A 13,477-nucleotide genomic window follows, 5' to 3' on the forward strand; every position below is an offset into this window, starting at 1 on the left:
TTGTTGTTTTTTGTGTTTTTTTTTGTTGGTTTTTTTTTTTTTTTTTTTTTTTTTTTTTTTTTTTTTTTTTTTTTTTTTTTTTTTTTTTTGGGCTCTTTTAGTGTTTGGGGGTTTTTTTGTGTTTTTGTTGTTGTTGTTTTTTGTGTTTTTTTTTTGTTGGTTTTTTTTTTTTTTTTTTTTTTTTTTTTTTTTTGTTTTTTTTTTTTTTTTTTGTTGGTTTTTTTTTTTTTTTTTTTTTTGGTTTTTTGTTTGTTTTGTTTTGTTTTGTTTGTTTTTGTGGGTTTGTTTTTTTGGTGGTTTGGTTGGTTTGGTTTTGTTGGTTTTTTTTTGTTACATTTATGTCATTCTTCCCCCTCCTGCTTTTTTTTTTCATGTATCCCCATTCTATAATAAATAATATTACCATAGGGGGGGAAAAGTTGAAAAAATAATTTAAATTCATATGTTGTAAAGCCCCAGGTGAGAGTATGAGAAATACATTATTTCTCAGAAGCTGAAGAGAGAAAATGTTGCCACTATGGATCAGACACAGTTCAATTTACTTCTTATGGCTAATATAGAACTTGGTATGTAGCTCAGCTAATGTTCCAAAAATGTATAGTTTGCTCTGCTTTTATTCTGTAGGTTCTGATTTTATTAATAAAATATAATAGATTAACTATTTGATGTATAGTTTCAAACAGGAAGGAGCTTTTTCTCATATGTCTGAATGAGGCCATGCTGCCTGATATAGTTATGCAAGCTGTAGTTTCCTGGTACACCTGTCTTTCACAGGTACTTTTCAAAATTCATTCCGAAGTTTGAGACGCATTTGGAAGGCTGAGGTATACCTGTGTCATCCCTCTTGGTGTCATACTTGTATAAAGGACACAGCATCTTACAGAAAATAGGAAACGTATTTCATTATTTGCCAACCTTGATTCTTTTCGTGCATTCTGAAAGAAGAAGGGTTTTCATAGTTTTTCTGGTATTTCCTAAGCACAGGGAGACATAGGGTGTTTTTTGTTTTTCTGCATGTACAGAAACTTTTTCCCCCATTCATATCCATGATCTTAATCTTTTAGATACCTGAAGAGTGTACGAGTGTAGCACAAAAGATTTAATGTGTGTTTGGAGTTAACTGATGTAACAGTTACCTTCCTTGTACTTGGCAGTGAGATGGATTTATCGCATGGTTAAAACATAGGAGTTTCTTCACTTTTGTCATGTGACCTGAAGTCTGGATTCACGCATTTACGTATGACCAACCAGTATTCCTTTTATATAAGAGTAGAAACCTTAAAATATTAATATAGGAGAACAATTGTGCATATATCTAGTTGTAAGTACATATTTTTTTCTGAAGCATTACTCATGTAATGTATTGTTTTAGATTTCTGCGTCTCTCAGGTTTTTATGATACTTCAGTAACATGCAGAGGAAACTTACAACCACATTGTAATGTTTGCATATTCGCTGTCTTGTGCAAGTGTAGCCAGTAATTTAAGGGAATCAGCATTTCCTTCTGTAACATTACAATTTCTTCAGTTAGCGCTAGTTTAGCTGTTTTTTTACTTTCTTTCTTTTCCCCATTCTCTACATTTTGTTTGAACTACATTTTTGGAGTGTTTTAATGAGAACACACCTGAGGTTTCTTTATTTGGTAGGCTTTTTTTGGTTGGGTTTTTTTTTTTTTGGTTGGTTGGGTTTTTGGTTTGGTTTGGTTTGGTTTGGCTTTTTTAATACTCATAAGTATTTCAGTCTTTCTTCTTCCACTACACTGATCCATGAGTTTATGTATATATCTGTGTGAAAAAGCATTTAAAAAGGAGTTGTGTATTTACATGAACTCATTGTCTAGACATGATACAAATTAGATTTCAGTTGTATTTTCTTTCCGGAATTTCTGTTTAGTTGGTTCTGAATGTGTATTTATAAAAAAACATCCTTAAGCTTCCTTGAGAACCAGTTACTCTACTTATCTGGAAATGACCTCTTGCAGATGAGTACAAATGCACAATCAGATGGAAGGATATCAGTGAAGTCTCTGAAACATTTCTTTTGATGGCAAAATCATCTTTACATCTTACTAGTCTTTCAGACCTGATGGTCCTACAGTAGAGTGAGCTGAGTTCTGGTCTTTTTAGTGAATGATAAGTAAAATTTTTCACTAAATTCCAGATGCTAGATGCTACTCTTAAGTTCTGCTTGTGCGAAGCCACACAGGCAGTTTGCTTTCAGAGGGAAGGCAAAACCTGTAGAGTATTTCACATTCAGAATGATATGGGAACTAGAACCCTGCAAGACCTTGACAGGGCTAGCCCTTGCAAAAAGCATTATTTGAGTCACAAACTGAGTACCAGAAGCCATTGAAACTATGTAAATGCTGATTTATGTAACAAAAGTTTTGCAGGTTTTATTCGGGATATGAAAATCAATAAACAATAGAGAACAAAATTCTCCAGTAACCTGTGAAAAACAATTGGATGTGAGTTAATAGTAAATACTTTGGATTATTAACCATGCAGTAAAAATAAATTAAAATTATTCTTACTAGTGTTCCTGGCATAGGCAGACAAGAGGGTATTTAACAAAAATCAGTGGCTAGCAAATTTAGAAGTAATCACTGTTCCAGCACTATGTTTTATTGAATTAATTGTTTTTTGTCATTACATAAAATGTTTGTACTTATAATATTTGAGATAATTTTATGATCATCAATAGTATTTGCATTTGTTACCATAATGAGAGTTTTAAAAGATAGTTCCCATATGTGATGTAAAACAGTTCTCCATAGAAGTTACTGAAGTAATTACTCTATCTACTGGTAATGTCTTTTGGTGGCAAGATACTGTTCATCTTATATTGTCTTTTTTAACATGTTGGAGCTTATTTCCCAGACTGAGTTAACCTAGTTTATGTCCCTTCATCTTTTTTTCCTATCAGCTCCTTACTTTTGTCACTTGGCAAAAGGAAAACAAGTCAGTCTTGATACCAGTGAAGCTGTTGACATGAAACTTTGATTTCTGACATGGGGGAATACAGCATACTGTGTCAACGTTATATTCAATACACAACCAATGAAAACTGGACTAAAAAATAAGAAGGGGCGTAAGAGCAGCCTTCAGCTGTGGAATTCTGCAAAGGGTTGAGATAAAGGCAACATCTCTAGCTTAGAGGAGATATATCCACCATAACAGGCTATCTTAGGATGTTGTAGAAACTCTTTCCTGAACACATTAGATTAGCCATCTCCCAAAGACTGTCTACATATATATTTAGTCCAGCGTCAAAGTAGGGGGCTAAGTTAAATGATGCATGGAAGTCCTCTTTAGCCCTACATTTCTCTTCTCCTTACTTTTGAGTCTTTCTGTTGTTTTTTGCAGAATCATATGTAGGTTTTTCGTTATACCTATTTTAGGAGGAGTAGGTTAATTTTCAAAGTATGGAATTTAAAATTTTAAATAGCTGTCTATCAGTTTTATCTCTATAGCACTGGAACACTTCAAATTTATGCAAAAAGGCGAAAGTGCTATGTATTAATTATCATATTGGTAAGTTACCTTGTAATTCATAAATGCTTGTTGTTTTGCTGGGCATACTGCAAGGTATAAAATGTAGTCCGTAAATCACAAATAACTTTTTAGTCCTTGAGTTACTTGCAGAAGTGAATGGAGTTGGAGTAGTACAGTAAATATTCTGTTTATTTTGCTTCTACAGAAATGTATCTTCTGCAGACAGAGAGTTAAGAAAATCTCTGGTGCCTGCATTCAGTGTTCATATGGACACTGCACAACATCCTTCCATGTTACCTGTGCCCATGCTGCAGGAGTGCTGATGCAACCTGATGATTGGCCATTTGTTGTCTACATGACATGTTTCAGGCACAAGATCAACCACAATGTGGTAAGGAATGTGTTTCATTATTTGTTAAAAAATGGAATTTCAGAATTAAAGTAATGTTTCCAGAGAAAACGGAAGAAAGGATCCACACTATGTATTATAGTAGTTCTGGCTGTCATATTTCCCTACATAGCAATCTATTACATCTTAAAAATTTTTTCTTATGCTGTTACCTGGGAGAAGTGATACCTGATATGCCTAACAGGTTTGCACTAAAGTCCTTTTTGAATATATTGTTTTGACAGCCAGAACAAATCCCTGAGTTCTCTTGTTTTGTTAACCTGAAGTGTATTATAAATACTCAGATCATAATATCTTGCAAATACTCACAGATCCAGTGAGATAATGGATATGGTGTATATATAAGATCTTTGTTCTGCAGCCACACAGTCTTTTGAAAATACCTGATTATAATTATTCTGTCATCTGGCAAAGTAACACTGGCATACTATGAAAATTCATGTTATGACTGCCTTTTTATTTCTATCCTGTGCTGAGGAGGAACCTTTAATTTTAGATGAGACACATGAAGAATTACTTTAATGTCTTTTATTTAAATGGTTACTATCTCAGTTAAGAGAGAACTCTTACTGTTTATCATGGGCTTTTAAAACTATATTTTATTTCCTATCAAACTAGAAGGTCTTAACATGGTCTTATTAAGGAAAGAGCTTGATAAGTTAGTCAAGTTGCAAATTTTCTTTCTCCTTTATGCATTAGAATTTAAAGACATAAACCCAGGTAATGTCTGTATAATATATATTGGTCTTTCTAGTGCTTGTCAGTGAATCCTTGGTCTTAATGACAAGACTACTGAAGAGTAAGATTGTGTTTTGAGTGTAGTAAAATTTAATGCCTCCCAACTAGAGTAATCAGTCTTGAGTGTTCAATCTGCAGGTTGTTCTTCGAAAGGGAGATATATTGTGTATGCCTACATAAAATTTCCGTGGAACTGTTCAATTTTTTGAATATTTTTGTTTTCCAGAGTGAATGAACATGTTAAACCAGTACACTTGATATGGTTTTAGTTTCTTCAAAAAGAAAATGAGTTTGGTTTGAAAAACAAACAAACAAACTTAAACCTCTATCTGTACAGGCAACTTAGGGTATTTCTTTGGGTTTTTTTAAAACATTATCATTAGTTCAAAATTACTGGATTAAAATCATGGCCAGTAAAAATAGGGCTGTTCTTCCAAAATGTTTTCTAATATTTGTTTGGGACAAGTCTTTAAACTCAAGATAGTGGGAGTTGCATCAGTCCCATTAATTACATGTTTTCTTAGTGATTTGCTTGACCTGTATTAAGTAGTGTCAAAGAAAAAAAAGCCACCAACTATGGGGAAACAGGATTTTATGTAGCTACTGTTTTAAGAGCTTGTGTGAAGGACATTCAAAGTAGCTTGGAATGGGACTACTATATCCTTTCCTGAAACTTAGCACCAACATTTTTTTAAAAAAATCTGGTATTATTACCTTTTTTTCCCCATGGTTCAAATAAAAATCAGGTTTGCAGAAGAGAAAGAAAAATTATGCTTTTGTGTTTTTAAGTGGGCCAAAACTTGGAAAGATCAAATGCTTTGTTAAAGAATCTTTTTCTGTAAAATTCTTAACTTACTCCTGAGACAAAGGAGGTTGCCATATGTTTTTACATGCTTGGTTTTATACTCTATCTTTTGAATAATTAATCTAATCACATGTTTAAGCCTTTGGAAGGTTTTTCACCATTGATTTTCTTGTTATGCTTTTCTTAGCTATTAGCTATTCCTTCAAGCAGAAATTACATTGCTCTTCACCATTAGGTATAGCAATGAACTTTTTTTTTTTTTGCTGTTGTTTTAGCTTCCTTGCTTAAAAGCATGGATTTGTTTTGGTTAAAAAACTCTTTCATACACAAGAAAATGAGAAAAAGAAGTTGTATGCAACTATTCTAACAGGGAAAAAAAAAAACAAACCAAAAATACCTTTTCAAAGCCACTCAAAAAACCTCCTGAAGGATTCATATAAGATTAGCAAAGACAGCACTGAGGATCAGGGAAAGCTAGCTGGAGACAAGCGTATACTCGGAGCTGATGTTTCATTTGGAAATTGTGAACAGAAGAGGCTATCTAGGCAGCCCCAGTTATGTTGAAAGACTAACGGTCTTTAGAAAGGGCAAAGACAGGGGGTGCCAAAACCCTGCTGTTGCTGCTTTTGGAGCTATTTAAAATTATCTTCTACTATTATTGGCCAGCTCTTAACCTCTCTAGCACACATGGAATGAAGGGGTGCTGTCAAGGGGAAGCTGTAGATTCTTTTCCTGGTGAATACCTGAGTAATGCATTGTTTGCCACTGTCTGCTAACTACTGCCAGCCCCTGAACATTTCAGAGAGATGAAGGCATGCCTTCAGAAGGGCATGTCATTCAAAAATCATGAGCTGGCGTATTTTTGAAATATCATGCATAGTTTCTGTGCCTAAATTGGAGTTCCAAGGAGTAAATGATGATACGAGAGTTATGCTCCTGTATCAAGTAAGTTTCAGACCTTTGAGGATCCTCTCCCGAAAAAGTTTCTAGGTATTTAGATATACATTAGATATCTATTTCATGATAGTTATTATAAATTCATATATACATAGTTTATGTATTTAACAAGGGTTTTGTGTACTGCCATGCAGAAAATGAAGGAGAAAGTAATTTTGCCTCTTATTGTTTTGAAGTTTGCACACAGAAGGGGAGATTAGCTTTTTTTCCTTGTATCTGGTTGTTTTCTGTATTTCTGCCACTATCTTAGTTCATCCTTAGGTTTCATACCATTAAAGAAAATCATACTTTTTAAACCACAGCTTTCTCAATAATCTGGTTACTACCACAGCTGTTTCTTTAATCTGATAGACTCCTTTACATAACAGCTGTCGTTTCTGATCAAAAGTGACATTCTTAACATCAATAAATTCTTAAGATTTTCTGTCAGGAAATGTTTTCTGGGACATGCAATCAATTACAGAATGCGCTTGTGAATATTTTTCTCTGAGAAATAAATCTACAATCCTACCAAGATAACATACTGAGAAATAATCTTCTCCTTGAGCTAGAATGCATTTCTTGGTTTTAGTATTTTTTTAATGAGAAACGGCATTCCTTCTCTGAATATTTTATCATTAAAGGAATCTATATTGTCTCTTAAAATATTATAGTTTGCCCTCCATCTTCTCTGAAGAGTTACATCTTCTTTCAGAGAAGATTTAAGCCTTTTAATAGAACTATATCTCCTTGTGTTTCTATATTATAATACTTCTTCTATTATTTCATATAAATAAATCAATTAATAGTCTTTAGTTTACATCTGATCCATTCCCCCGCCCCCAACAGCTGAGTAGGCTGAAGTCAAGAATTGAAAGGTAAATGTACATGTATGTTTACATATGTTTCAAGATTGAATAAAACATGCTAATTGATATTTTATCACACTTTTAATAATACCAGTCAATATGTAGTTAATTCTTCTACTTAGTCTGACTATAGACAGGTAAAATGAGGAGGAAATAATTTTATTATACATGCAAAGGTTAAATAATTTCTGAGTATGCTCAGAACATTATTTGTAGGTAAACTTGGTAAATGCTTTAGGAACATCATTGGGTTTTACTATCTGAGGTGACCTCAACTAAATCCTCCAAATGAGTATGACAGGCAGAGCTCTGGCACAGAGGTTTAGTGCACTGCCTGTAGAAATGGTACAGAATATTTGTACTTGGAATGCCCTTAGTTTGCAGGAGCGGAGAGGTTTAAAAATTCTAAATCCCATAAATAAGTCCAGGAAAGAGGCTCGACAGTGACGACTGTCATTGCAAAAATGGAAGTCTTCAAGTTTAGGGTGTGTTTTTCCTCTTCCCCTGAAGCATTCACCATACTGCTAATACTTGAAATTTTACAAAAAGAAGTGATGCTGGTTTTGGTTCTCTTCAATATTAGTGATAAAAATCCTATAGCTAGTAGCATTTTCCAGATTTTCATAAGACAATTTCAAAACTCTTATACTAACTGAAGAATGCACTACTTTTGAAGGTTTGAAAGGCAGTGCTAGGAAATTTGGTAATTACTTTAATGTATATAGTGTATAAAGCATTTTCATGCAGTTTATAAAAACATATCTAATAAGAAGTGTTTTATGCTTACATATAGCAGTGTATATGCCCTTTGTAGTAGCATCTTACATTAGCAGAAAAGCTCAATTGTTCAGGTATAGCCAAACTCACAATAGCTCACTTCTGCATAAACAAATGAACCTTTGTGACATATTGAATAGACAATCAAGATCAAAAGGAAGAAGTATGTGTTATTAAGATGAGAAGATAATGATTTTATTTTTCCTGGTGAAGAAGGTTGCTTTTAAAGTTGACAGGTTGTGGGGATACAATAGTTGGAAGCTGAGATGTAACAGTTGTCTGCATAATGCGAGCTTGTTGAGCAATTGCTCACTTACAAGGTTCTGTTCTTTTTACATTTATAGAATCCATCAAGCAGTTATTGATGTAGAATTTTTGCATAGTTTAACAACCCTGCCAGTCTTCAGATTGATATAACTAGCCCCAGGGGGAATTACAATTGAGAAATGAAAAAAATATCATTACTGATATACTATGTAAATACATGATGAAGGGTGGTCAGTGCCGTTTGAAGTTTTAAAGCAAAAGTTCTGCATAGTATGGGTTAAGAAGTTTCTCCAATACACTGCTGTAGAAAGCTCTGGCAAGAACAGGATATGCATTTAGTTATTGCGTCCCATTTGGCAAACTATTAAGCTATTATGTAGAATCATACTGGGATCCAGTACCTCAAAATCCCATAATTTAAAACAAAAATTCAAGACCATACTCTAGGTTCATCTTATGTCTTCAAAAAATTTCTACAAATTATTCTATAAATAAATTTTACAAATATTGCTAATTTTGTATTATTGATCTAATTCAGAAGAGTTAGAAGGCATCAGTGGCAAAAATATGCTGTGATTTGGTATTCTTCAGATGTCACTTGTTTTCTAACAAAATGGAGAAACTTTTTATGTGAAAGAAATTGGGGTGATCTTGATTGAATGAAACTGATTTGCATTTGCAGTTTTTATGCTGAGTGGTGAACTGTTATCAATCGTATTTTGACCCTGGTAAATTTACCTTCTCTTTTAAATTCTTTCTTTCTTCAAGAGAGCTAAAGCATCTGAGAAGACCATTAGAGTTGGACAGACAGTCATCACAAAACATAGAAATACACGATACTATAGCTGCAGAGTGGTGGGAGTGACATCTCAGCTTTTCTATGAAATAATGTTTGATGATGGCTCTTTCAGTCTGGATACTTTTCCTGAAGACATTGTAGTAAGTACTTTCTCAGATACCTATTAGTTCTGGTTTGTTTTCTTGGTTTATGGTTTTGGGTTTTTTGTTTGCTTGGGTTTTGGTGGGTTTTTTTCCTGATTTTGATTGTTTTTCTTTTTTAAATTAGAGATTGGGAACCTCTTGAACTATGTCTTTTGACCTTGAGGAAATGACATCTTAATATTCAGTTCATGTTTATTACTTTAACTGCTGAGAATGATTATTTTCTAATGGGCTTCCAAACCTTGGTTGTTCTAATTAGTCTTTGCCATTTGACCAAATGAATCAAAAGTAATCTTATAAAATCTTTTAATTAAATAAGAAATATGTATTTAATAAAAGATGTGAGAGAGGGAATTCCATATATCCTTCTCTGTCACTAAGAGATAAATTGTAAAAATTCCTTGCAGAATAGAAAACTGCTGTAATGTGAAGAATACCTCTCAAGAATCTGTTCCAACAACTTGTTTACACCTTCTGATGTTTAGTTTGTGAGATTACATTATTCATGATAAAAATCACCAGGGAGAAGATAGTTTATCTATGTGTAGTGTAGTTTATTACATTTTCAAAAAGCAACTGAGATTTTGATTTCCCTTATGCACTTACATAAACTACCATGTTTCTCATAACTAAGAACTACATTGTGCATTTGGCACATATGAACAAAATTTGCAGACAGTTGGGAAAGATTCTGTTTCCCTCCATGTTTGCGATGAATCCATTGGATGCTAAGCTTTGTGGTATCTTTCGGGTGCCCTTTGGCATCTTTCTCATGATATGACTCTCATCCTTTTTCACCTTCATGATCCTCTGAGTGTTTTTTGGGCTGAGCTGATATTTTTTCATGTATTTTCTGGTAATAATCTCTAAGAGTTAGAACCTCCAGGGAACACTGGTATGCAAAAGTGCTGTTTGTTGTTGCAGGATCACTTTTCGCTTAGCCCTGTGTCCTGTTCTGTATGTAAAGGGGAAGAGTCTGGCATTCTCAGCGGTGCCGAAGAATGCATGCTCTGCAGCTCAAGGGGCACAATTCCTAGGAGCACTCCGTATTTTTCTCCTGTGAAAATCTCTGAGCTCTTCTGTTTTCTGAACGTCTGATGTTTTCCTAGAAGTAGCATTCACTGACAGATACATCAGTGGAAATGATGCTGTTGGTCTTAAAAGTTTCTTAGTTATTGAAAAATATGATGCCTTTTGAAAATATGGTATTTGAAAGGGTACATTTCATAACAGGGATTGAGCTGTTTACCTCCCACTGGTCTGAATAGAAGTCAGTCAGTAAATCTCTCTTTAAAAATTTATCCTTTAATTCACAACACTCCAAACGGCTCCATTAATGATCAAAGACATTCTGATTTAGGATGATCAAGATATTAAGTAAATGTGGCTGTATTGTTATTAGAAACCCCTCTTTTGTTAATGCCTGCATCAAGGATCTGGTAAGGTAGAGATGAGAAACTGCTTGCTGCCCTAGTGGGGGAGTCTGATCTGGAGCTAAGAATAAATGTAATCAGGTCTGGATATGCCTCAGTGCTTCTCAGATAGTGGATGAACAACATATAATTGTTTGATGGAAACACCAAACAAATTTCACATTTCTTAGAGAAATCTTGTTGTGTTTTCATTAGATAATATACCTGCAGCAGTTACTGGAAGGGGAAAAAATGTTTTTTCTTCTTCCCAGACTAAAACTTACTAATCCATGCAATGTGTGTATCAGGTGTTAGTGCCGCTGGGAGGACTTATTCATCAAATCTGGTGTGAAAGCAATGTTGCTGCCTATTGAAGAACTTATTTTTCTAATCTGTTTTCACTTTTTAACTAGCTCACAAAGATAGCAGGAGCTTTCTGCTTTTCCAGTATGTGCTGAATCCACTACATAATTTCAGCTCAGCTCACAATAGACCAGAATTCCAATGTTCAGACAGAGTGATTTATTTTTAAGGAGGAAAACAGGGAGCAGGCAAAGTTCAGTCTCAAAGCTTCATGGAACTCTGTTTGCATTCAATAGCAACCAAAGCAGGGTATACATTGTTGTCTTCTCATAGGTATTTCTCTTGGTTTGTGTTAGCATTTGCTAAATATATCATGTGGGAGGTTTTTAAGTGTGTTAGCTATAGGCATAGATATTTAGATTTTTTTATTTCAACCTTATTTATTGCTTGGGTGCTATACCTAATTCTTTCTACCTTGTCAGAATTTCTTAGACTCATCACTCCTCAATTATGGGGTTTAAACCCATGAGTTGGCTTTTTGTTGTGCTAACCAGTCAGTTTTCCTTCAATCCAGCAGGTATAAGAGGGTACAAAGAAGTATATGGATAACATTTTTTTTCTGGAAGCAACAGCAGGACAGCTTCCTCTTGTAATTCATGTGAAGACTGCAGTGATGGGGCTAGTGTGTTGTATCTTAAAGGAGGTGAGATGACAAGTTTAGCAGTTAGTTTAACAATGCATGCACACAAGTAGAGAGTGCCTATGCTGCAATCCTGAGTAACTGCTACCAGCAGACAGCATGCGTGTGTGCCAGTGGCCGCTTCTTAAAGTACTAATGCTCCATAACTTGTCACAGAGCCCCTATCTTAGCACAAGAGGAATACTGCCCTGTCCAGCAGGACAGAGGTCAGTACACAGAGTATGCATCAGGAAATTTTTCAGTTCTTTGGCCTGCTCATTTAGGGAGAGTGTCCCACAGTCCTTTTTTTTATTTTTTTCCTCCTGTTGATACCTGATGGACTTATCTCCACTGGCATATCTTAGCAGATTGCTAGAAATTAATATTCTGGGTATATAGCAAGGAGTTGTATTTGTTTCTGTATATATTGTGGTGGTCAAGATGCCTTAACAGCAAATATAATTAAAATATATATGCATATATATGTGTCATAGTTTGAAATTGGACCCCCGTGAGAGTTCGAGGGGCTCAGAGGTGATTGGGTGCCAGGACAGTGTTCCCTGGAGAGCCAATCACCACTCATGTCGTTCGCTTCTGCTCAAAATCACATATACACAGCACTGGAAATGGTTGGCATTGCAGTCTTGGTTGTTTTGCTGTTGGTGTCTGCTGCGTGTAGGTGGACAAGGCCAGGGGGTGGCTGGGCTCCCTCTCTTCCCCTCCGGGGGGGAGAGGGGAGCCCTGCGACCCCCCAGCTCAGCCTTTGGCTAGAATTAGAGTCAGCATTTGGAGTGTGTGCTGTGAAGGAAGAGATTCACAGCACCTGAGGTAAGAGAAGAGAGGCAGGCTTTGCAGCCAAGCCTTCTTCCCCCTCCTTTTCTGCAGTGAAGCTGTAGAGGGGGGCTTTTCTTTCCCTCCACTGTAAGTGGAGGAAGGGCTCAGAGTTGGAGCTGAGCCAGGAGACTGGGCCGTGGAGGTAGGCCCGGCGCCCGGGAGAGGAGTCCCAGGCAAAATTGGAGACGAACCAAGAGCTCGAGAGTTGCCTGTCGAAGCTGACCGGGGGCAGCTGAGAACTGATGTGGAGGAATGAAGATTCCAGGACACAGACGCTTGATAAGCTACACTGCAGCAGCTTACGAACCGAGGTGAGACACCGAGAGGGAGAGATCACCAGCAGCAGGAGAGCAAGGACTCAAAACTGTCTTCTCGGACTTCATGAGGAGGAGAGACTACAACAAACAACTGCTGGAACTTGGTGAGGGGGGAGCGTTCAGGAGCCCAGAACACTCCCACTGCAAAAGACTGTGTTACATATCAGCCTTAAAGGCTGCTCCTGGACTAAAGTTAAAGGAGGGGCTTGAAAGGACTGACTGATAGTAATGTAATATATATATATATATAGTTGCCTTTAGTTTGTATAGTATTTATTTGTGTAAATAAATGTATATACTTCCCCCTTCCCCTACAGAAGCCTCTGGCCTGAAAGTTTCTCTCTGGTGTTAGGATAAATTGTTGAGAAGGGGTGAGGGAAGCTTGGAAGTTGGATTTTAGATTTCTAATGTAGCTCAAACTGCTACAATATGTAAGCTAGAATTAGAGCTGTGGATGAAGTTGTTTCCATATTACCTTATTATAATGACAGCAGAACAAGGGAGACTTTGCAGTATACATGGGTGGGGGCAGAAAGATACCACCAAATTACGTTGATTTCAAGGAAGAAAAAAGATAATTGCAGAGTGAAGCATGCTTTGAGTCTGTAGAGAGTTTTGATTACGGGAATGTTGAGCACATATCTCCTGAAATGGTAAACATCCTTCCAGGCCACTTGCTCCACTAAATGCCCTGG

General features: G+C 35.8%; 1 protein-coding gene across 7 annotated transcripts in view; it reads left to right on the forward strand.

The window, feature by feature from the left end:
* The window catches only part of KDM4C (lysine demethylase 4C), a 265,110-nt gene that overhangs the window by 228,396 nt on the left and 23,237 nt on the right, over positions 1-13,477 (forward strand). For 6 of the 7 annotated variants that reach the window (XM_017808184.1, XM_017808180.1, XM_017808185.1 and 3 more), the window contains 2 exons: positions 3,700-3,885; positions 9,064-9,234. In XM_017808184.1, coding sequence (XP_017663673.1) covers positions 3,700-3,885; positions 9,064-9,234 — 357 coding nt within the window. The remainder of the gene's footprint in view (positions 1-3,699; positions 3,886-9,063; positions 9,235-13,477) is intronic. The other variant, XM_017808186.1, reaches the window with a different exon arrangement.

This window comes from Lepidothrix coronata, unplaced genomic scaffold (genome assembly GCF_001604755.1).
Source record: "Lepidothrix coronata isolate B3197 unplaced genomic scaffold, Lepidothrix_coronata-1.0 Scaffold22, whole genome shotgun sequence".
NCBI lineage: Eukaryota > Metazoa > Chordata > Aves > Passeriformes > Pipridae > Lepidothrix > Lepidothrix coronata.